Source organism: Rutidosis leptorrhynchoides, chromosome 3 (assembly GCF_046630445.1).
Source record: "Rutidosis leptorrhynchoides isolate AG116_Rl617_1_P2 chromosome 3, CSIRO_AGI_Rlap_v1, whole genome shotgun sequence".
Lineage (NCBI taxonomy): Eukaryota > Viridiplantae > Streptophyta > Magnoliopsida > Asterales > Asteraceae > Rutidosis > Rutidosis leptorrhynchoides.
In genome coordinates this window covers 147,035,342-147,059,626 of record NC_092335.1, presented here as the reverse complement: position 1 = coordinate 147,059,626, position 24,285 = coordinate 147,035,342, and the positions used below count along the sequence as shown (strand labels likewise).

Here is a 24,285-nt window from a genome sequence, read left to right as displayed (position 1 = left end):
GGGTTCCGAGGGGTACAGAAAAACCAAGGGTCAGTTGTTAAAAGCGGAGTGGAAAAGGTTTGCAGCTTTACCAGATGAAACCTTAGAACAGACTGTTACAAGATATAGGCATCTGATTAGTGAATTAAAAAGTTATGGACTTACAGTGGATGAACAGAAAGCAATAAAACAGTTCAAGCTTGGGTTACCGTTGAAGTGGGACTACATAGTCTCTCAAATTAGTACAACTACTGGAGAAGGTCCAGGTGGGATAATGACTTTGTATGGTTTCACATCGAAGTTGATGGAGAAAGAATTAGAAATGCAGACTAGGGAAGCAAGACTTAACGGTGCTCAAAATCCGAAGTTATACAGAGCAACCACCGGTATCTCCTCGATTCCGGTGCAACATGCCCCACTCCAAACTGCTTACATGTCTGCGAGTTCGTATGGTACATCTTGTCCATTACCACCAGTACAGCAATCTTGTGTTCAACAACCATCGCCTCAAAGTGGAGAGAAAAGAAAGGCCTCAGAGGAACTTCAGTTACCTTTGATGCATCTAGACAATTACAAAGGCAAAGCGCCTGAGGTGATTAAGGAGGAAATGCAACTAGCGGCTGTTGTGGTAAACTGTTGCAATGAGATGATGGCAGGTAGTGCGGTTAATAGCCATTTGAGTGCTGAGGATTTAGAACAAATCGATGAAGATGAACTTGAGCGGATGGACATTATCTGTGCTATGGGAATTGTTATCAGAAGGGCGAAGAAGTATCTGAAACGGACTGGTCAAACGAGTTTGAATGGTAACAAAGATTCAAAGTTAGGTTTTGATAAGAATAAGGTTAGGTGCTTCAATTGTGGTGAGTACGGACATTTTAAGAGAACTTGCACTAGACCACACAAACCAGGGTTTCAGAATCCGTTTGCTCCTAATAGTGGGAATGTTGACAGGAAAGTAGTTACAATTACTGACGGACCTAGGGAGACTGTGTGTGAAACATCATCTTCTGCAATGAATACAACCTATGCTGATGAGGGATTTGAATGGTCAATTGGATTGGGTGATGCTGAACATGCCAATGTAGTGTTTATGGGTAAGTCAGAATCTGAGAAGGAAGCTGAACGGTTAGAAAGAGTGAAAGCTGGTTGTTTGGGTAATTGTGATTGTGTTTGTTATGTCTGCAAGTGCGAAGCTCGAGTTAAACGGGCTGATGAGATAGTGAAAATGTGTTTGAGAAAGAGAGTAGAAAAGGGTCTTGCTGAGAAGTTTAAAGCTGTGTTGTCTGATGTGTCTTCTGATTCGTCGGATGATGAGCTTATTGGGTTGGATTTTGCTGAGGGTAATTGGTTTGAAAAGATAGTTGATGGTAATGTTGCTGCTAAGGGTAAGGGTAGTGAAGATAATGCTGCTGATAAGGTTGATGAGTACTCGGATGGTACCAGTTCAGAGTCTGAGCTGGAATCGGAATCGGAGTATCAGGAATCTGGTGAACTGAAAGATAACTGCGCCTTCATGGCAAATGCTTCTGAGACACCTAAGGTACCAAATGATTCTACTTCTACTTGTTTAAAATGCCATGCTTACGAACTAGAAGTAGCTAGGTTAGAATCCATTGTAGATACCTTGAATAAGATTCCCACTACATGTAGTGAATGCCCTAAGTATGCTAGTGTAGTTGATAGCCTTAGAAAGGAAGTAGCTGTAAATAAGAAGGATTATGAGGATGCCCTGTTTTACTTGAATAAGCAGCAAGAGTATGTAGATAAGATCAAGAACCTAGAAACTAAGGTAGATGGCTTAACTGCTGATGCTCTTTTGAATAAGAGAATTTTAGATATGAACCTTACTGAAATGGAAGTACTTAAGACTGAGAGAGAATCCTATAAGAATAAGTACGAATGTGAAAAGGCTAGGCTTGATAATTACCAGAGAATGTCGTATGTGCATGAGTTTCACTCGCATAAGAACGTAGGAAAGACCGGGCTTGGGTATGACGGGATTCCTCCACCTCTAATGGGTGACTATTCCAGTACCCCACAGGAGAAAAGTGGAGAGAAATCTGGCAAACCCACAAAAGCCGAGGTTTTGAAAAGTGAACCAAAGGACCAGATCCTCGTTGAGGGTATTGTGGAAGACAGTCAAACTGACTCTGAGAGTGAAAGTGAGACTGTCGAAGTGAAGAAACCAACCCCCGTTACTAAGCCAGTCACCATCCTTAAGAATCCTTCAAATGCTAAGAAGGTGACTGAGCAGAAACCGAGACCGAGACCCGTAAAACCTGCTGATAGACCTAAGCCCTCAAACAAGAAAAGTACGCCACCACCAGTTGTGAAGTTCCAACAGGGACTAAACCATGAGCATGAATATGCTTCTGGCAAGAGAGTAACTGATGGTAGTGTACCCAAATATATACCACCAGGTCGTAGACAGCAGGCAAAACCCCAAACCAAAACACCGACCAAACCTGTTTCACCAAAACGACAGTCCACACCTACCAAAATTCAGGTCCAAAGATCCCGATATCGAGGACCGCCTTCCGTGAATTCTGATGACAGCTACCGAGCTGCCGAAACTACTTGTTATACGTGTGCGACTTCAGGTCATAGGGCGGGAATTTGTCCATTTAAACAGACCCCAAAAGGGAAGGTTGACCTCAATCCAAGGCCAGTTTACTGGCAGAGGTCAGTCTCTCCAATGTCAGACCGTGACCGAAATGATTTCCAGACTGCCGATTATTATAGAAAACCTATTGTTCAAAAGGTCTGGAAACCGAAAAGTGAAGTGAAACGAGAGGGCAACTCTAAAGGTCCGTCTGGATCTCAAGGGAAATGGGTTGAGTTGCCGGTTGTTGGTGTTGATGGGAAACCCACTGCCATTCGGGCATGGGTGCCCATTGTGAACTAATCATTTACTGTTTTGTGCAGGTCGCTTACAATCCACGTACCAGCACGTGGATAGTTGACAGTGGAGTGTCCAGGCACATGACAGGGAATCTGGCTTTGCTTTCTAATGTTAAACCAATAGACGGTGGACCAGTTTATTTTGCTGGAGCTGAAGGGGGTAATATTACTGCTCAGGGCATTCTGTCAAATGGCTCTGTTAGTTTTGATAAGGTGAATTATGTGGAGCAGATGTCTCACAATCTGCTGTCTGTTTCCCAAGTGGCTGAAAAGAATTACAAAGTGTTATTTGATGATAAGAACAGCTACATTCTGAAGAAAGAGTTTGAGATTCCTAAAGATATGATCCTTATGACTGCGCCGCGACACAAAGACTTATATATTCTTGATATGAAGAAGGCCATTGCTTCTGTTGGTGGTCAACAAGCTTTTGTCTCGAAAGCTTCTGAACAAGAGTCAGTGTTATGGCACAAGCGTATGGGTCACTTAAGCTTGAGAAAGATGAATCATCTGGCCCACAAAGGTTTGGTTGAGGGGCTGAATGTAAAGAGTTTTCATATTCCGGATGGTTGTGTTCCGTGTAAGAAAGGGAAACAGACGAAGAAATCTCATCCTGCGAAAAAGTTTCATTCGATTAACATTCCTCTAGAGTTATTACATATGGATCTTTTCGGTCCAATTAAGCAGAAAACACTTACAGGGGAAGTTTATTGTCTTGTGGTAACGGATGAGTACTCACGATTCTCGTGGGTTGTGTTGTTGAAACAGAAGTCGGAAACGTTTGAGCAAATCCGACTGTTAATTTTGAAGCTTGAAAGTTTGTATAACATAAAGGTAAGGAAGATAAGGACTGATAACGGTACTGAATTCAAAAATCAGTTCATGGACCACTTTTGCAAAGAGAAAGGGATACAACAACAGTTTAGTCCTGCATACACCCCACAGTCTAATGGTGTAGCTGAGCGAAAGAATCGTACGTTGATTGAGACTGCTAGAACCATGTTAGCGGACTCGGGCCTTCCTATTAACTTTTGGGGTGAGGCCGTGAATACTGCTTGCTATATCATGAACCGTGTGCTCGTTGTTAAGAGGCACGGGAAGACTTGTTACGAATTGTTACAAAAGCGGAAACCTAACATTAAGCATCTAGAACCGTTTGGTGCGCCGTGCACCATAATGATCAAAGATACCGGTGGTAAATTTAACCCGAAAGCTGTTACTGGTATATTCTTAGGTTATGGGAATCCGAACAAAAGGGTGTATAATACAGAGACGAAACGTGTTGAAGTTCACTATGAGGTTGAGGTGCCTAAGACGGATCCAAAAGCTATTACAGTCAAGGGTTTTGCTTGGCACTTTGACTACAATGATCTCTTCGACTCGTTTAATCTTCCTCCAGAAGTTACTGATGAAGATTTAGCTGCACAGTTTTTGTGGGAGACTCGATCTTCTGCAGCGAATGTTCCTGTTACTAGTGTTCCTACTCCTGTTCCGAATGCTGATATTCCGTCTACTTCCAATTCGGTTCCTGAGTTGGAAAATACAAGTGATTATGAGGCTGAGCAATCTGTTAATGGTAGTGAGTCAGAAGAGGAAGAAGTACAGCCGGTTCCACCGTTAGTTGATTTTCATTCGGGTCTTCATGAGCAATCTTCAGGGTCCGAATCAGATGAAGCGCCCCGCAGTGATGTAGGGGGAGTACGTAGATCGAATAGGAATATTATACGACCGTGTCGATTGAATGATTATTTTGTGGATGATACTGGTGTTCCGGGTAAACCTCCTACCGATGCCTCAACTTCGGAACCTACTGAATCATTAAGTGCTAATGTTGTGACAGCATTTTACTCCAAACTGAATCGATCGGGGAGGATCTTCAGACATGCCCATTCTTGTTTTGTGTGTCAGATCGAACCGAAAGATGTGTACGAAGCCTTACAGTATGATGATTGGGCTTTGGCAATGCAAGAAGAGCTGTTGCAATTTAGACACTTAGAGGTATGGAAGCTTGTTAATCCACCTCACGGCTGTAAGCCGCTGGGTTTGAAATGGGTTTTGAAGAACAAAAAGGATGAACAGGGTATAGTGGTACGGAATAAGGCAAGGTTAGTTGTCAAGGGATATCTTCAGATACCTGACATTGATTACGATGAAGTTTTTGCTCCAGTGGCGAGACTGGAGGCGATTCGAATTTTCTTGGCATTCGCTTCTTACAAAGGTTTCAAGGTTTATCAAATGGATGTCAAGAGCGCGTTTTTGTATGGAAAGATTAATGAGACTGTGTATGTCGAGCAACCACCTGGGTTTGAGGATCCGCATTTTCCAGAAAAGGTTTACAAGTTAGACAAAGCTTTGTATGGTTTACATCAGGCTCCGCGGGCATGGTACGCAACCTTGTCCAATTACATGATTGAAAATGGTTTTAGGAGGGGTGTTATTGACCAGACGCTCTTCATTAAAGAAAAGGGGAAGCATTTGATGTTGGTACAGGTTTATGTCGATGATATTATTTTCGGGTCTACAGACAAAGGTATGGTTGATGAATTCGAGGAGGTCATGCAGAGCAAGTTTAAGATGAGTTCTTTGGGGACAATTAAGTTTTTCCTCGGTCTCCAGGTTGCACAAACAGATAAAGGCATTTTCTTGCACCAGACGAAATATGTTGCCGATATACTTACTCGTTTTCAAATGGAGGCTGAGAGACCTGCTAAGACTCCTCTTTCGGTTAATCACGGCATTTCGCCGGATATGGACGGTGCAAAGGTGGATCAGACTTTGTACCGGGCCATGATTGGGTCCCTTATGTACTTGACGGCGTCTCGGCCGGACATAATGTTTGCGGTTTGCCTGTGTGCTCGTTATCAGGCGAATCCAAATGTTCATCACATGTTGGTCGTAAAGAAGATAATGCGCTACTTGAAAGAAACGCCGAGTTTGGGTTTGTGGTATCCGTGTGCGGATGGGTTTGAGTTAACAGCGTATAGTGATTCGGATTATGGTGGATGCAAAAAGGATTTCAAGTCAACTTCTGGGGGTTGTCAGTTTTTAGGAAAGCGGTTGGTCACATGGCAGTGTAAGAAGCAGACTGCGGTAGCTCAATCTACCTGTGAAGCTGAATACATTGCTGCAGCAAGCTGTACATCTCAAGTTATCTGGATCCAACAACAGCTGCGTGACTACGGTTTGCAAATTTCTAATACCCCTATTTTTGTTGATAATACTGCCGCCATAGCGGTCACTAAGAATCCCGTAAACCATTCCAAAACTAAACACATCGGGATTAAGTACCACTTTATAAGGGATTGTTATGAAAAACGTTTAATTGATGTAGTTCAAATTGGGACTACTGAACAGAGGGCTGATCTGTTCACAAAAGCTTTTGATAGACCACGTTTTGAATTTTTATTAACTGAAATTGGACTAAAGCTTTTAAAAGACATGGTTCCCGACAAAGAGACTGAAAAATAACTCGAGTCATAGTCTTTTCTGTAACATTACTGCTTTTTATTTTTGTGTGTTTCTTTATTTTCTGTTTGTATAGATAAAATCCAAAAAGCCAAAAATATTTTCGGTTTTAGTATTTTAGGGGGAGAAAACTGCAACATCAGAAAATACAAAAAAAAAAATGAGAAAAATCAAAAATACAAAAAAATTAGAAAATGGAAAAAGAGTTATTTAACCTTGTTGGGAGATGAGGAAATTTTACTGATCATGTATGTTTAACGTTCTAAGCGCGTATGTAATATAGGTTGTTATCAAAGGTGTATTGGTAAGTCTTACTGACCTAATCTTGGAATGAGGTGATCACACGAACAATCAAGTAAATATCTTGACAAGGAAATCGTGGAAAGGTTTATAGCGGTTGATGGTAGTCACTTAACTACCACAGGTGCGTATGAAAGAAATAATTGTTGGGGAAATCAACAAAAGGTGAGGGTATCCCCTATTGAGACTTTCTCTGCGAGACAGTTAGCGCTGGGTATTTCAAGTACTCACAATACTATACCCAGAAAATCAATACAAGGCGATGTATTCTGTTATGCGTGCACACTGTTTCTAGTTACCTTACATGCCAAGATTAGGAGAATCGAAATTAAACTCAAATATGCACTCAAAATAGTAGATACTTGAGCGTACACCGAGGTAAAGATATTTCAGATTTTCAGTTTATCATGGACTGTTGAAAAGCAATTGAAGATATACTTATTGAAGACATCATATTCAAGATATACAAAGACAACCGTTGTTTAAAAAAAAAAAAAAAAAAAAAAAAAAAAATGAAAAAAAAAATTAGAAAAGCTTTGAGACAACTGGTTGGTCTAGAAGACATTTGAAGTCAACAGTTCTGAAGAAGATAAGGATTCAAATCATGATCAATCGTCAAGAACGAGATTGAGATGAATTCTACACGCGAAGAATGTTCATGTTTCAGATCATTTCACGAAGATACCGAGGTGTATTCTTAAGTTTAGGCAATCAAGGAGATATCTCAAAAATCTCTGACGTATTAGGTTAGGCCATCATATGCGATGATTATTCCGTTTCCCAAGCAACTTTAATAATAATTAGAATACGGCATAAGGGGTTTCTAGCGACAGTGGTCAAATACATGACGCATGTGTACAGGTTACTGGTTCTGTGAGATCCATCCGAGCTAATTGTTTCAAAGTGATAAGTCAAGGTAGAGACTCATGGTCGACAGGGATATTCCAAAATTACTATGAGAACCTTCCTTCACAATTAGATCCAAAGTATGCACTCGTGGTAACGGACAGCGTCGGGATTTTCGTGCTCAATTGACTACCGTAAACATCGTGCGATATGAAATGAGGACTGACTCTATGATCTAAGCAAACATAGTAATATGTCAAAGTAATTAATTAACGTGATCATCAAAATGTCTGGGGTGACAGTCAGTAAGTCTAGTCGTGTGCTAATACCAAGAGCCCGCGATAAAGCTTATAGGTACTTAAACTTTATGAAATGAACGTTTATAAACTACAACTTATGACAGTTCTGATCCCTGAATTATCAAAGTTATCTAACTCACAAGAATATGTTCCTTAATGTTTGCTGGTTTCATATGTAGATTTGTTTCATTTGTGTTTAATTGTTCTTCAGCTATGTTTCATTCAGAAAAATACAAAAAGATTTTCGTTTATTTTATCTGTTAGTGTAGCTAGACTGATAAGAGTTGTTTTAAATGATGTCTCTTTGTCGAAATGGAACTTAATTATGGTTGGAATCCTAATTGGACTAAACGTGATGAATTTTAATGTGAAAGATCAGTCCCAGGGGGAGTTTGAAGCAAACGGTTTGGGAAAGTGAAGTTTTAAAGAAAAAGTTGAATTTTTGATTTTTGAAGTTACAGTCGAACGACTGAAGCTGAAATTTTTGGGATTAGTGACTGCTTTACACTCGTACGAATGAGGTGTGCACTCGAACGAGTGAGAACTCACTCGCACGAGTGTGGCAAAAATGTGAAGCGACTGAAGGGAATCGAAGAAAATTGACCTTGGATTAAACTGCCTGACATTCGGCCGAAGGGACTTTACCTTCGACCGAAGGACAGTTACCATCGGCCGATGGTCAGAGACATTCGGACCGAAGGTAGAGACCTTCGACCGAAGGTAACTGAAGGGTATATATAGGATGTTCTGTCATTCGGGACAGTTTACTTGGTGTTTTTGGACGATTTTTCTCTCGAATTTGATTGTTGCCAACAGAGTTTTCAATCGGACGTTTTTATTCATTTTTTGATTGTGATTCTAGCGCCGTATAACAGGTACCATAACACGCATCCAATCTCTTGATTTTTGCAGTTTTAGGGTCCGGTTTATTATGGCTAAATTAAAGGATTTATGGTTGATGTTTGATGAAATTGATTACGTGATGTTGTTTATCGGTGGTCTTAGGGCAAAGCCCAACAGGTCTTAGACCAAAATCATCAATATTCGAAGGTTTTGGATTTGGGATTTTTTCCAGATCTGATGAACTACCTTCGGCCGAAGGACGTTGACCTTCGACCGAAGGTGTCTCTATTTTGGGCCGAAGGACTCCTCCTTCGGCCGATGGTCCAATTGTTGTGCTTCGATGACTGGTTGATCGAGGGTCAGGTCCTTCGACCGAAGGACATTGACCTTCGACCGAAGGTCATCTTATTTTGACCGAGGGTCAACCTTTTGACCCGAAGGTCAACTGTTGCAGATTTATTGATTTCAAAATGTTTTGACGCGTTTTTGTTCTGACTGAATTTTGTGTTTGTTAGATTGTTTTAGCCATGTCAGGATCTCAAGCAGAACAAACAGAACAACAACACAATTCTGGCTCAGAGACTGAGTCAGCATCTAGTGGGACTCCGTTTTCATCTACACTTCCAGGGTTGAAGGCCAACTCAATGGCCAATGTAGTGGCTTGTTTGGATGAGCATGGACGTAATGCAAAAGAATACAAAGAGATGATCCGGTTTCTTATCAGATCAAGGATTGTGACGGCTATTTCTGTTGAATGCACTGCGTACTATTCTCATCAACGAGAATTCTGGAGAAACGCAAAGGTTGAGGTTGAGGATGGGATAACGGTAATAATCAGCAAGGTTTCGGGTACTGAGGTTAAGATTACCGAGCAACTGATACGTGACGAGTTTGATTTTGGTGATTCGAGTGATATGCCAAAGCGGTTGTCAAAGACAAAGGTTACTGGTTGTATGCTGCGATGTAGTTATGATGGGGATATCTCTAAGACAATAAAGCGTAGTGGTTTCTCGCATCCTTACCGATACTTGACAGCGGTGATTTTGAAATGTTTGAGTAATCTGCAAGGAGGTTTTGATGAGCTGAATGACACTTACCAGAGCATGTTTGCTGCTTTGGTTTTACGAGCTGATTTCAACTTTTCAGGGATTATTTTTGATCAGATGGTTGAGAATGTGGCTACTCAGAGTCATCTTGTGTTTCCTAGGTTTTTACAGATTTTGTTAGACAAGAGGATCCCAACGTTAGAGAAAACAAGAAAGGATGTGATTAAGCAGGTTCATATGAAGGATATCACCTTTAATCGTTTGAACCAGAACAAAACAACGAACAAGGGCAAGCTTGTGTGTCACTTAGTTCGGGAAGATTATGTCTGTCCTCCGGAGAAGAAGTGGAGGAATGAAAACAGCACTTCGGGTAACGAGCCAGATTTCGAAGTGGTTAACAGTGACGATGAGGTTACCCAACCGATACGTCAAGCAGATCAAACGGGTCAGACTCAGAGTGTACAGAGTCAAAACCCGTCAGTTGAAAGTGGAAATCGTTTGGTGGATCAGGATGAAGAAGATACGAGCGTCGCTGGATTGAAAAGGAAACAAGTAGATGCTGACTTGCATTATGTGTCCACCAAACCAAAACGAAAGAAGAAGAAGAAGCTTATTTTGTTGAAGGATAAGGGGTCGGGTTCACAACAAAGACCTCAGATTACACCCACTGAACCACCACCTACTCAACAACAGACACAACCGCCTCCAATTCAACAACCTATCTTTCAAGAACGTGTTGATACGTCAGAACCGTTTGTACCTCCGAATGTAGGTGAGGGTTCTAGGTCGGAATCTTCGGAGATTACATCTCTTCGTATGTTGGTACTTGACTCGATGGCCAACTCGTTGAAATACAAGCAAGAGGTGTAAGAAGAGATGAGAAAGTTGAGGGAGGAGAACCGCTTAAAGACTGAAGAGGTTAACCGTCTGACTGATAAGGTGACTAATCTTGAAAAGACGGTGAGTAATCAGGGATTGGTTATTGCTGATGCGAAAGAGAGAGCTATTGTTGCTGAGGGAAAGGTTAAGTTGTTGGAAGGTCGCGTGAATGATTGGGATGAAAGGATAAGGATTGCAGAACAGACAGATTCTGAAGAGGAAGAAGATGAGAATTCGAAGGCGTTGGCCCTAGCTGACAAACCACTGTATGCTATTCCTCTCATATCCTTTAATATGTTTGAATATTTGCAGATGCAGGATCAATTAAACTTGTGTACTGTGTATGATGAATTAGAAGAGGGAGAGATCCCTCACGATCTGACTAGAGAGGAGCTGGATTGGCTGGTGCGTCAAGAGCAAGAATCTGAAATACCCGCTGACGCCATACCAGCAGAGTCCTCTTCGAGAAGGACTGAGTCTGAAGATGAGTTTAGTGAAACTGAGGCGATAGGCGAGAATGATAATGAGTTTGATGAGATTGTTATAGAGAATGAGCCAACAGAGGCGTATCCGGTATATGATGGAGCTGACGAACTTCCAACTTTCTCAGATTATTTTAAGATGAATGATGATCTTCTGAATCGTCAATGTAAAGAAAAGGAGAAGACCGGGGATATTCCTGAAGGATCGGTAAAGTTGAGTGCTGAACAGGTTAAGGGTCTAGAAAAGGAATGGAAGGAAAGCTCACGAGTTAGAAAATACTTTAAGAAACCGGAAATAGAGCCGAATTGGTTGAACTTCATTAAGAAAAAGGATGAACATTTGAGTAAGGGAAAGATTTTAGCCTGGGCGTACATTCAAGATTTTGACATTTACGCTGTGAAGAAGGAATACGGAGTGGACTATATCAAACGAGGATGGCACTTTAAGTCACTTCCGTACTTTGAATTTATGCAGATTGGCCGACTAAAGATGTTATATCAAGAACTGGACTCAACAGCAAGTATGGTCGCCAACTTTGTTAGAAGGTCGTTTAAGGCAAAGAATTTCTCTGGTCCGTGGAGACCACAATTTCCAAAGATCACGTATCGCCGAAACAAAAAGACGGGCGTTAGACGCAAGGTTGTTAAGTATGAACCGGTAAACTACATGAGGAAAGTTCCCGTCAAGAGAATGCCACAGAACTGGAGCCAAAGGTTTCGTTGGTGGTATTATGATGAAAGGTCAGAAGAGGCTGTGATTGTTTTGGAAAGGGTAAACAGTGATGACAATGACTATATTCGGGTATTGGATCCAGTCTGGTTAAGGAATTGTTGCGAAGCTGATATATTTACACTTTACTGCAACACGATGTTATACCGCCATGAGAATCGAGTCCAAGCTGAACAGTTTGTTAGGGTAGCTAAGTTGTGCTATTTGAGAAATGCAGTGGTGGATCCGTTTCCGAAAGAAGATGACTGAAGAACTAAAGACCTTTTATTTTGTTTTGGTTTTTACTGCGAACTAGGTCTTAGGGGGAGTTTGTTGGTGCATAATCCCTAGTTCTTTAATGATTGTAATGGACATTAACATTTGGACTTTACTGTTTACTTTATTGGTTATACTTTGTTTGACATATATTATGAACCAAGACAATACGATGTTCGAACTGTTGGTTGGACAGTTCTGACCATCGACCGAGGGAAGAGACCCTCGGGCGAGGGACGACGACCTTCGGCCGAAGGTCATAGACCTTCGACCGAAGGACACTGGAATCAGTATAAATACGTGTTACGGGTTACAGATTAATGTTACGCACTCCCACAACCCTAATAGCATTCTATCAGTTCCAGAGTCGTTCCTCCACAACCCCAACCGAATACCAAACCCTAGTACACCGAAATCTAGGTTTTCCCATAGGTTTTAGTGATCCGAAGGTGATAAAGTATTCGATTCAATACGATCCATTGTTTTCCGCCTTTAGGTCGTTTGTTCAATCAAGATCCGAGTCTTAGTAACAACACAAATCAAAACGCACCAAAACCTTCCACGATAAAAAATGAACGTATTGTCAACAATAATCGCAGGCTTTCCCCAGTCAAAAACAAATATTCGATTAGTCACAATAGAGTCAATTCTCCATGAAAAGATTCTGAACTCAAGAATCTCCTTCGATACCTAGTGGTGTCAAACGACTTCACATCAGTAGTGAATTCGGATTTGATTAAATCGCGTAAAGATTATCCCTAGTCAAAAACAAACGTGGCATCAGTTGAACAAACTCGGACCACCAAACTGTCAGTTGAACAAAGCCGTTTAATCTTCCTCTTAGGCCACAAATACATCTCCCCATTCCCGCGGGCTCGGGCCTTACAATTCTTTACCCGATCAATCGCAATCAATGAAATTATTCTTGTACAGAGAATGAAATGAATTTGGTGTCTAAACACGTGAAAACTCTTAGATTCCAATGTTGCATTAAAAAGATTGTATGACTCTTGTATGTGTTGCTGATCCCAAAATCTCGATGCATGTTCATCTAAAGAATCAATTTTAACCCCGAATGCCAATTTCTTATCGTACTTTTCGATTGTCGTGTAAAGCTCACTTGGCTCATATGTTTCATCTAGAAGTGAGCTTATGAGAATAGCAGTCTCATAAAATTTGTCCACGGCTTGAAACGGTGTAGTTTGCATATGCATTAAGCTTCCCGTTTCTATCTTGTCATCACCACCCCCTTTAGATTCGCATGGTATCACGTGAGGGACAATAGCATCAACGGTTTCAGTGTCATTCATAAACGTCTCTTAATTTGCACTTGAAACAATTTTTTTCCAATGAGCTCTAATGATCTCCGATCAGTTCTTGCGTATCATCGTTTGCATCTCTCAGCAGTTGTCCCATGTAAGTCATTCATAGAAATGTGTGGTACGATTTCATGAACGTCTTGCTTTTCCACCACCACTTCCGTGTCTTGTTTAACCTCCTCATCACTAACTTGCACTTCATCCTCATTTATACAATGTGTTGTTATCGTCTCCTGTACATCCAATATTTTATGCAATCGAATCTTGACCTCTTCAAATTCTACTAAAAATATGCATGATTTAAATCCCTGGGCTCGGAAAGGGTAACATGGTTTTTAATCTTAAGCTGTAACCCAAAAACACATGATGATTGTTTCCGTAAAAACCTTCGTCCTTGTTAACCACGAATTAAATGTATCGTAATATTCTTGGACCGTTTCAACGTGCGTTGGAGCATCGAAGATTGACATTTTTGTTAATCATTTTCTCTTAAGTCTTCGGTCATGTAGCTATGGACGTGAAGCTCTATGTGCGAGTGTGTAGTCCGTCATGCAAGTACCAACTATGTGATTTAGGGTGCGTTTGATAAAACCGAATGATTTATCGCTGAATGGTTCAACTGCTAAATGATTCAAAGTCTCTCAATAAAGTTTGTTCTGAATGAAAATAAACTGTTGAATAATCATTTAGAATGAACGATATGAACTGAGAAAATTACCTTATTAACGTGTAACATGAATAAAAAATTCAATATAGTTGTTGGTTAAGTGTTCAGGATGTGATTTGAGGAGAATATTACAGAAAATTTAAGCTCTTAATGGTTAAGATAGTGTTTCAGCTCTGAATGGTTCAGCACTGAATTATAAACCATTCAGCACCATATGTCATTCAGAGGTCAGAAACAAACGCGCTGAATGGTTCAGCATTTAGCGCTGAACCATTCAGCACCATATGTCATTCAGAGTTCAGAAACAAACGCGCTGAATGCTGAATGGTCCAAGTTTTCTCAAGCGCACCCTAACGTCAATCAGTTTCGAGAAAACAATTGTAGTCCAACAAAATAATTTGATGGCCTACTTTGACAATTTCCAGCCTAACGCAATTTTACTCACAAATAGAAGTACAAGTTTATTTTAGCCTACAAAAGACTTAAAAGACTTAGGTGTTGTTTGTTTTTCAGTCTGCAGATCTTATTATGTCTTATATCTGTCAGCCCGCAGACGTTTTTACTACAGACTGTTTTTTTTCCTGAAGATATAAGATAAAATAATGTCTTATTCTATTTGCAACCTCGCAGACTTTGTGCTTCTAACTGCTGCAAACATGATTAAGTTATTTTGCAGTCATAAAAACAAACAGTCTTCAATATTCAGCAGACAGACCTTCAGGTCACATTTTCTTTACAGACATGATCCGCAGACCTTCAGACAAAAACATCTTAAAAAACAAACAACACATTATATTTTACTCACAAATATAAGTCGACTTAAAATTAGGCCCACTTACTCAATATCCTTCAATCTTTAAAATCTGTTTAATTGAGCCTAAAATAAATCCCTTTACTAACCTAGTCTGGATAATCACAAAAATCAGTACACGTACTATCCTTCATCTTCTTCGTTTCGCACCACACAACCAGGTACGTTTCTCTAAGCTGTTATTATTCTTCTTCTTCTTCTAACACATAAACCCTATAAAATTGACGCGGATGAAATCTGAAAAACGGTTGTTATATACGTACTTATCACTATCTTGTACGTACGACTGAACAGTTAGGGAATGTAATCCGTACGTAAGAGACTTATGATGCGTACGTATGAGTCGTCTGGTCCGTACATACCAATTAAGTTTGTGTAAGCTGAAAGTTTTTTCAGATTCCAGTGACTAAGCGGTGGTGGTTAGTGGCGGCGAATATCTAAAAATTCACAGAAATCAAAGCTAAACGTACGAAAATGATCAAAATAGGTTCCCCGGCCTCCAATTTACACTTTTCAACCAAAAATCGATCTAAAAACACAAATAATCGACTTTTTTAATGTTTTTTATATTCTTTTTTTAATTTAAAACCCATGGATCGAACGAATCTGATACCAACTGATATGTATTTCTAGGAAATGAATTCGTAGAAACACGAGACAAGCATTTGAGCTCCACAAACAAGAACTGGAATCGATTCACTAATCGAATTGTATTGAACCCGAATGATTAATCACTTGGATCATAATACATGATAGAGGATAATAGGGAGGAATAATGGTGTTCTCACACACATCATCACAATTCATCAAAGCCTAACCCTACATTTTTATTTATACTATGGAGAAAGTAGAGTTAAGCTTGCACATGTCATCGTAAATGATACATGACAATAACTTGCAACGAATATACAATAAATCCTATATGCTATTCATGTTTCTAAGTTTATACACTATCGTTTAGAAAATTTATCCTTAAACACCAAGTTTCAGAAGAAACTTTTTTTCATTCCGATGAACTCCATTAATACAACAACAACAACAACAACAACAACAAGATTCAATCTCACAAAATTGGAGTATGAGAGAGGTAAGATGTAGACAATCCTTCCCATGTCCTAGAATAAAGAGAAGTCATTTCTCCACCCAGAGTGAAAACACCTCAACAATAAAGAAAATCCCCCCTCTTAATGTTCTATGGATAGAGATATTGCTTCCGAATGGCCCTGCAACTAATAAGTAGGTTAAAAAAAGAAGAAAAGAAAAAGGAAAATATGAGACGCCATGAAAATGGTAGAACCAAATTTTCATGGGTTTTAAACCTGCCCGAATTTCAATTTAGGCTCTAAGCGGCAGTTAAGTCGCCAACAAAAATCGACGATTGCTGTTGACTTGATTAATAGAGTCAATTTAATATTTTAATACTATATATACTAATACTAAAACTACGTACACTTTTAGTTGTATTCTCCGAATTAATACTTTAATACTGTGTATAATATAATAAATATATATATATATATATATATATATATATATATATATATATATATATATATATATATATATATATATATATATATATATATATATATATATATATATAGTCATTATCGAGAGTGAAACACTTTTTTGAAAGAAAGGGCGAAGTAAATTTTTTTTCTTCCAAACATTAAGATCAAATGAAAATATGAACATTTTAAAAAGAAACTTTGTGATGAATGTTATTATTTTGGCGAAAAAATGCTCGAAGAATTAAATAATAACATGCATCATGAATAATGTTTTAATTAAAGTTTTTTAATCGTTTTTTTTTCATCTTATATTAAGTTTTTTTTTTTTCAAAATTTAGCCCGATTTAGAGTTTAGGGTTTAGTGTTTTAATTTTAGTCCCTAAATTTAAAACCCTAAACCATAAATTCTAAACCGTTCGTGTTAAAAATTCAATCTAAACCTTAATTTCTGAACCATAATTTCTAAACCCTAATTTTTTTCTTTTTAAAAAAACATTAATGTTTTATTGAAAATCAAAAAACAAGTACAAGGGGCAGGAAATATTCACTACCCCAGACAGCAACCGACAAAATACATACAAACCTAGGACTTAACAAATTGAGCCCTAAACAAAACGAGAAGAAAAGGAAATCATCCATTCTTAATCATCAATATGCAACCCTTCAATTCCATCCTCCAATTTTTCGCAGCCATATCAATTGCAGCAATTCCTCTAACCTTGAGAGATGTGAATTTTAAGCGAATACCTTCAACTATGCCTTGAACAAGATCCATTTCTGACCTTCTTTTTCCTTTGAAGATTCTGTTGTTCCTTTCTTGCCAGATTTGATACACAGTAGCAGCAATGGTAAGTCGATTTATCACATCCCATATTTGATTTCTAAACGGAAATCCGGCTAGCATATTAACAATGCCATGAAGATTTGCTGGAAAACCTCTAAATATAGGAAATTTCTTCAATTCAAACCATACTTTTTCTTGAAAACACACAGGCAAAGAATAGATGATTTTTTTTTAACAGCGATTGGGATCACCCGAGGGGGACTAAATCACCCGTTGCGATCATCTCCCATTTCGACTATGTCGATGCATCGATAATAACTCCGCCCCCATCGCTGCTCGGGAGGAAACCTTGAAACCGATCCAAGGGCACGGACAAGTAAAACCCCCTCCCCTTTACGCGCCCCCCCCCCCCCCCCCCCCCCAAACGATGGGAAAGGTGCCATGTGTGGATACTTCATGGCATGGCTGAAATTGTGTTTTTAATATGTAGTCAACGGGGATCGAACTCCTGACCTTCCCTAAAGGAGGCATGCCACCAACCGCTGGACCACATCACAACTTTAGAATAGATGATTTATTGAGTCCTCTTCTTTGCCACATAGATCAAATTTGAATGTTTTATTAGGGTAACACTTCATTAACTTGTCCTGTGTGGTTAATCTTTCCTGAACAGCAAGCCACATTATGAAAGCATGTTTAGGATTTGCCCGAGGGAACCATACAACATGATGCTAGGGTACAGTTAAAGTATTAACTTTAAGATTCCCACGCTTGAATAGTTGTGTATGGAACTCTGTTGCCCTTATTTGTAATCCATTTGACTACACCATCATTGTCTTCAAATACATGATGCCTAACTCTATCCCTCATGGCCAGAAGATGTTTCCATCCAATTTATAACCTAAAAAAAAAAAAAAAAATTAATTAATTAAAACATTACATATGCATGTTATTATTATTATTTATTTCTTCGAAAATTTTTTTGTCAAAATAATAACATTTATCACAAAGTGCCTTTTTTAAATGTTCATATTTTCATGTAATCTTAATGTTTGAAAAAAAAATTCAAATAAAACGAAAAAAATTACTTCCCCACTCCTCTCATAAAAGTGTTTTCCTATTGAATAAAACACTACGAGGATATAATAAAATACTAGTTATATATACACGGTTTAAGTTTTTTCAGTTAGAGAAGGGAGTGGTACTAAGTGGCTAAAAGTGATAGCAAATTAAACTGGAGTAATCATTTCGAATTCGGAGTGGTTCTGGGTTTGGCTAAGACAAGATGGTGGCCAACTGGCCATATTTCGAAGATTTAATTTTTTTATTTAGTTTTTTATTTTTATTTTTTAACCTAGACTGGATATATATCTGTCGTATTGAAATAAGGTTATTATATTTTTTTACTTATTAACTGTGTTTGATTCAATCACAGGAGGGAGATAAACTGTAATGGAACTCATGTTTATTGAAGACATCATGTTCGCCAAAAGAATCCTGTTGTAATATTATTCGTGTCTCATCACGTCTCATTTGTTTTGTGTTTTGCGTTTTGTATTTTAAAAAATCTAATCCAAATACTGGTAATGGTTTTTATTTCTTCTTACTCTCTCTCACACATAATTCTTCAATTACGAAGAATCCTAGTACACAGAACTTAAAATATTCCATTACAACCAGGATTCGAATATTAAATATATTACTTTACATATCGGCTGATCAGACCACGTAACCAGGTGACTGAAAACACTACTAGAGTATTATCAGTTGTTAACTACATATATTGGTATACGTTATAATTTACTAGTTGATTACTACCCTTAGTGGCCTAAACTTATTATAGATATTTTAATAATGAAAGACTAGATAATGAAGAAGGAAAATACTTGAAATAAATATTGAATGAGTGCAAGTATAATGCTTGCATACATCTTCTATTTATAGTAAAATTGTTACTAACTTAGATTAATTCTATAGTAACAAATAATTGATCATCTATGACTTTTAAGGCTTGCATATAATTGATCATCCATGACGTTTGAAGCTTGTATTTATAACACTCCCTCTTGGATGACAATTTATCTTATTTTAAAGCAACTAGTACTGCCTCGTTAAAAACCTTGCTAAAGAAAACACAGTGGGAAAAAACTTTAGCTAAGGGAAAAAGAGTGAAGCATAGAGTTGACTCCCCCTCAATTAGACATCGCTGAGACGTTAAATCCTTTTAACATGCCTCATGCCAATATTGTGAACATGCATTATGAAAATAGCAGTTACAAGTGCTTTGGTGAAAATATCGGCAGAGTTTTTGCTGGATTGAACATATCTCATTTCAATCTGGTTGTCCTTGATGAGATCTTGAGTGCATGAGAAGAATATAGGAGGTATGTGTTTTGTTCGGTCACTTTTGATATACCTTTCTTTCATCTGTGTTATACAAGTTGCATTATCTTCATAGATGAAACGACTCGAAACCGTTTAATTAAAGACCGACCATTTTTTTTAAACAGGAGCGGCACTTTTGTGACCCAAGAGCGGCGCTTTTGATGCCAAAAGCGGCGCTTCTTCCGACTGATCAAAAAGATCACCAGATGCTGATCAGGAGCAGCGCTTTTGCCCCTAAAAGCGGCTCTCCTGTACCTGGGAAGTGCAGTTTCGAAATTTGACTAAGTGTTATCCCAACTCAAATACTCAAACATAAGTTCACACCCCAAGATCCCAAGCACAAGTTCAATATGACTCAAAATACATTCGCTTCCACATTTAAGTCTAACAAAACCATAACAAATCGTTAATTGCAACAACACGACCCAGAAGTTTAACCAATTGTTTCAACTAAAATGACCCCTTAATGAGCATGACCGTCGGGACCATTACCAAAAGTGCCTTCCAAAGATCCGCCACAAGCAAGCTAGGCCAAACTCTTACCCTTGTCCTTCGATGTACCACAATCTAAAAAAAAAAAGTAAACAACGAAAGGAGTAAGCTACAACGTTTAGTGAATGCAATACTTATATGCATACATACATAAACCACTTACTTGCGCAACTTACACATAACCACATACAAGATAGCATCACTAACGCAAATAACACAACCAAGCACAAACTAGCATGTTAATTGCATAAACAAGAATATTACACGCTACACTACCCAATATACAACATACAACGCAAAAATGGTTAACCATTCCCAAGAGTGCTAATCATCAAATGAAAAGCACCAACAACCCGTGCACATGGCCAACGAAGGCGCCTCCCGGATGGCACCACCATGTACATCCGAATGTGGTCAACGGAAAGTGTGGTCTCAATTGGTAACACTTCCCACATCCTCATAATTGGCCAACGAAGAGTGGATGTAACGACCATGTATTTTTCCAACGTTTATTATTAATATTTATTATTTATACTTGCGCTTTAATAAATGTATTTATATACATTTACTTGTTATCGTATTTGAATCTCCATGGCCCGACTTGTCGTTGTGACGTGCGTACTTTTCACGAATAATATTTTTGAATATTATTTACATTCATGATTATTTATTATTAATTATTTTAATTAACTAAGGTTAGTAGTTAATTACTTGGGCTTTATTTATTTAAATTGCATACTTACTTGTACTTGGGCTTGGACTTTTATTTCATGGACTAGTAAGCCCACCCTACACATTTAATGGACTTGTAAGCCCATGTATTATACTAGTATTACATTAAGGTTAAGTATGAATTTATTAAGCTAATTAGGAGACAAATACTTCAAGCATGCTACACCTTTCTCCCATGCAATTTAACCTTATTACCCATTCAAGCTTTCACCACCTTTCCAATACTTGAAAGTGAAATTTGACTTCCCATTTATGCTAGGAAACCGTCGGCCTTGTAGGAGGTGTATGGGAGTTCAATTTTCATTTTAACTTGTTACATACTTGCTAGTTCACCTCACTTTTTCACACACATTCAAACAACACTTTATTTTCTCTCAATATTCTCTCTTCTTTGTAAGTAAACAAACTTTGAATTCTCTCATTTCTCCTCTCTAAAAACCGTAACCCATATCCATCATCATCATTGTTTCTTGTTTTGTTACTTGATTTATTACTTGTTGGTTGTTGTTGATGTTAAAGATCAAGTTCTTTAACTTGTATCTTCATAGATCTTGGTTAATTCCATCTTTTGTTTGATGAAGAACCAAGAACAAGAACCTAAACTTGTTAGTTTAAGGTTCTACTCTTAAATGTTTTCAAGATCTAAAGTTCATAAACTTGATGATCTTCTTTATGTTTATGTTTTGTTGACTTGAATTCTTAAGATCTAAACTTTGGTTTGAATCTTCTCAAGTAGGAAGCAAATATGAACATAATACTTGCAGATCTAGTTTAGTTCTTCATTTTTACTTACTTTAAATTCATGTTTGATTGTTCATGGTCAAGTATTACTAGTTAAAACTTGATCTCATACTTCGTGAAACTAAAGTTAACTTTGAAAGTTCAAGAACATGGAAGTGTAACTTTCTAGTTACAACTTCATATACTTTTGATAGATCTAAGTTTCTATAGCTTATGGTCTTCTAATTTTGTTATAAACAAGAGCTTATAAGCTTACATACACATCACAAAATAAAAATCTAAGTTTCATAACTTATGTTTTCATTAAAGTAAAGATTCAAGTGTTATAACTTAGGATCTAACTTAAGAACTTTAGATCTAGACTTTTGGGTCTAGGATCTTCAAGATCTAACTAAGAACTATGTTCTACAACTTAAGATCTTGATTATTTAGTTTACTTTCAAGTTTATAGCTTTATATTACTTTTATAACTCATGTATGTGTCGGATCTAAGATCTTGATGTAACTTTGGTTCATCAAACTACTTACAATACTTAATTGAGTTGTGCTACTAATCTTAGACTTAAACTTGTGTTATTATGGTCAAACCTTGGTTAAGGTGATGCAAACCCATCAATGAGTTGTACACTTGAAGCTACAAGCATCAAGGATGAGAACCGTGATGAGCATCAAGCACCAAGAACCCACCAGAACACATTACTTACTGTTTTCTGGAACTGATCAGACCACCTGGGCTACTGTAAAGTTTATTTTATGTTTTCTCAGTTCGTGTAGATGACTTTTCATTTAAGACTCGTCTTAATCCGAGTTACGGTTTAGGATCTATGGCCCTCCGAACGTCACTATGTCCTTTTAACGTTGTGCTGAAAATTCTGACCTACTCACCTCAATTCAGTTTGTATAGAGGCCGTGACGACTGATCGAAGTCAGCCTTTGTTTCAAACTCTTTTCTTGAATGAAACCTACTTTATACTTTTTGTTTGGTGATGAATGATGATGATATTTAAGACCTAATTTACATACTTATAAACCTATTGGGATGATTTACTGACTTAGTAACTTTTGACTTAGGTTGAGGACCTTTTCGGACAAACATACTTGCTTACCTTTCCCGTGTCAACTTTACTACTACTTAACCACTGTGAGTTATAGCATCCCTTTTTACTTTAACTATTTTGGGAACTGAGAATACATGCGCATTTTACGTTTTACATACTAGGCACGAGTACTTAAACTTTATATATGTGTGGGTTATACAACGGCATAAACTTTCCCCTTAGCTCGGTAACGTTTAGTCATTGGTCTTTGAACCGGTGAACGCGAATCTTAGATATGGATCCATAGGGTTTGACATCCCCACTCGGGCTAGTAGCGCTAGCATTTAACGGGTGTTTAATACTTCGTAAACATACGCACTCGCCAAGTGCACTTTTATGGGGTGATAAACGTTAAGTTAGTTACCAAGGGCCCACGGTTATACATATACTATTCATACTCTTTTGAAACGCTGTTAAAGCACTGAAATCTCGTGTCCTACCTTACATTACTGTTATACTTAAACTATAGCTCACCAACATTCGTGTTGACGTTTTTTAAACATGTTTTTCTCAGGTGCTTAAGGTTGCTTGCTTCCGCTGTTGTACTAGTATTGTTGATTAGCCACCCGCTGCCTTATTAGAGATTTTACCGCATGAAACATTTTATCTTGCATTCAAACTTTATTACTTTTGAGCTATGAATTGTAACGACCTAAGGGTCACATACTATTATTACTTGCTTCTGTTCATAGAAGCATACTTTTGGTTGTAAAACATTTGACGTTGGTTATGACGTCACCTTTTATCATGAATGCAAATTTGTTTTGAAAACGCATACAGTGTTTGACCTTGTAATGATCCTGTTGTTGATGGTCCGTACATGTTGATTTAGTACGGGGCGTCACATTTGGTATCATAGCATTGGTTGTAGGGAATTAGGTTGCATTAGTGAGTCTGGACCGACCTGAGTAGGATTCACTAATAGGACTAATCTACAACTTGCTAGGTTACTTGTTTCTACGGAACTTACTGCATGCTGCTGTTTACTTTCACCGCTATATGTCGTATACTGCTACTTGCTTTCGCTACTGCATGATATTATCTGCTTTCGATTGCATGATACTTCTGTACGATTTGTTATTATTGCCATGCTACTTACTGCTATACATGATCTAGACTGTCGTAGTTACTTTGCCTAATACGTGATTGCTTTATGACTTACTGACATGGAAAAAGTTATTTTTCCTTGTTCAGATGTCGGATGCCCCGCCCACTATCATTCACTTGGAGAGCGACTCGGACTCATCGGCCACCTCACCTACCGTTGTTGCTGACTCGATCCCGTCATCTACACCTTCCAGTGACTCCGGCGCTTCATCCTCCGGAGCTAGTAGCCATGCACCCGGCACAGTGATTTCCTCAGACGGAGCCGAGGACCTACAGGAGATTCCAGCTCCACTTGTCCCAGGACCCTCTGAGCCACATCACCATTCTGGTGGTGCTGTAATTCCGCAAGAACTTGGGGAAGGTCCAGTCCGTAATGAGCATAACCATTGGTGCCGACACCTTCCTGATAGACGTCTCGTGCTGATCGGGCCCGCCAGATACCGACAGATGATGGCCGCCCGAGGAGAGCCACCCGTGCAACCACCCCCAGCCAATCTAGATGACCCATCATCAGTCGATTCTTCGTCTGACGACTCATCCTCTGACGACTCTAGTGACGAGGATTCAGATGAGGACCCTGATGATGCACCTGTACAGCCACCCTCCACCCC

General features: G+C 38.6%; 1 protein-coding gene across 1 annotated transcript in view; it reads left to right on the top strand.

The window, feature by feature from the left end:
- Positions 1–18,764, top strand: part of LOC139896894 (uncharacterized) — an 84,511-nt gene extending 65,747 nt beyond the window's left edge. The window contains exon 7 of the mRNA XM_071879535.1: positions 18,556–18,764. Coding sequence (XP_071735636.1) covers positions 18,556–18,573 — 18 coding nt within the window. The 3' untranslated portion in view covers positions 18,574–18,764. The remainder of the gene's footprint in view (positions 1–18,555) is intronic.
- Positions 18,765–24,285: the final 5,521 nt, after the last annotated feature.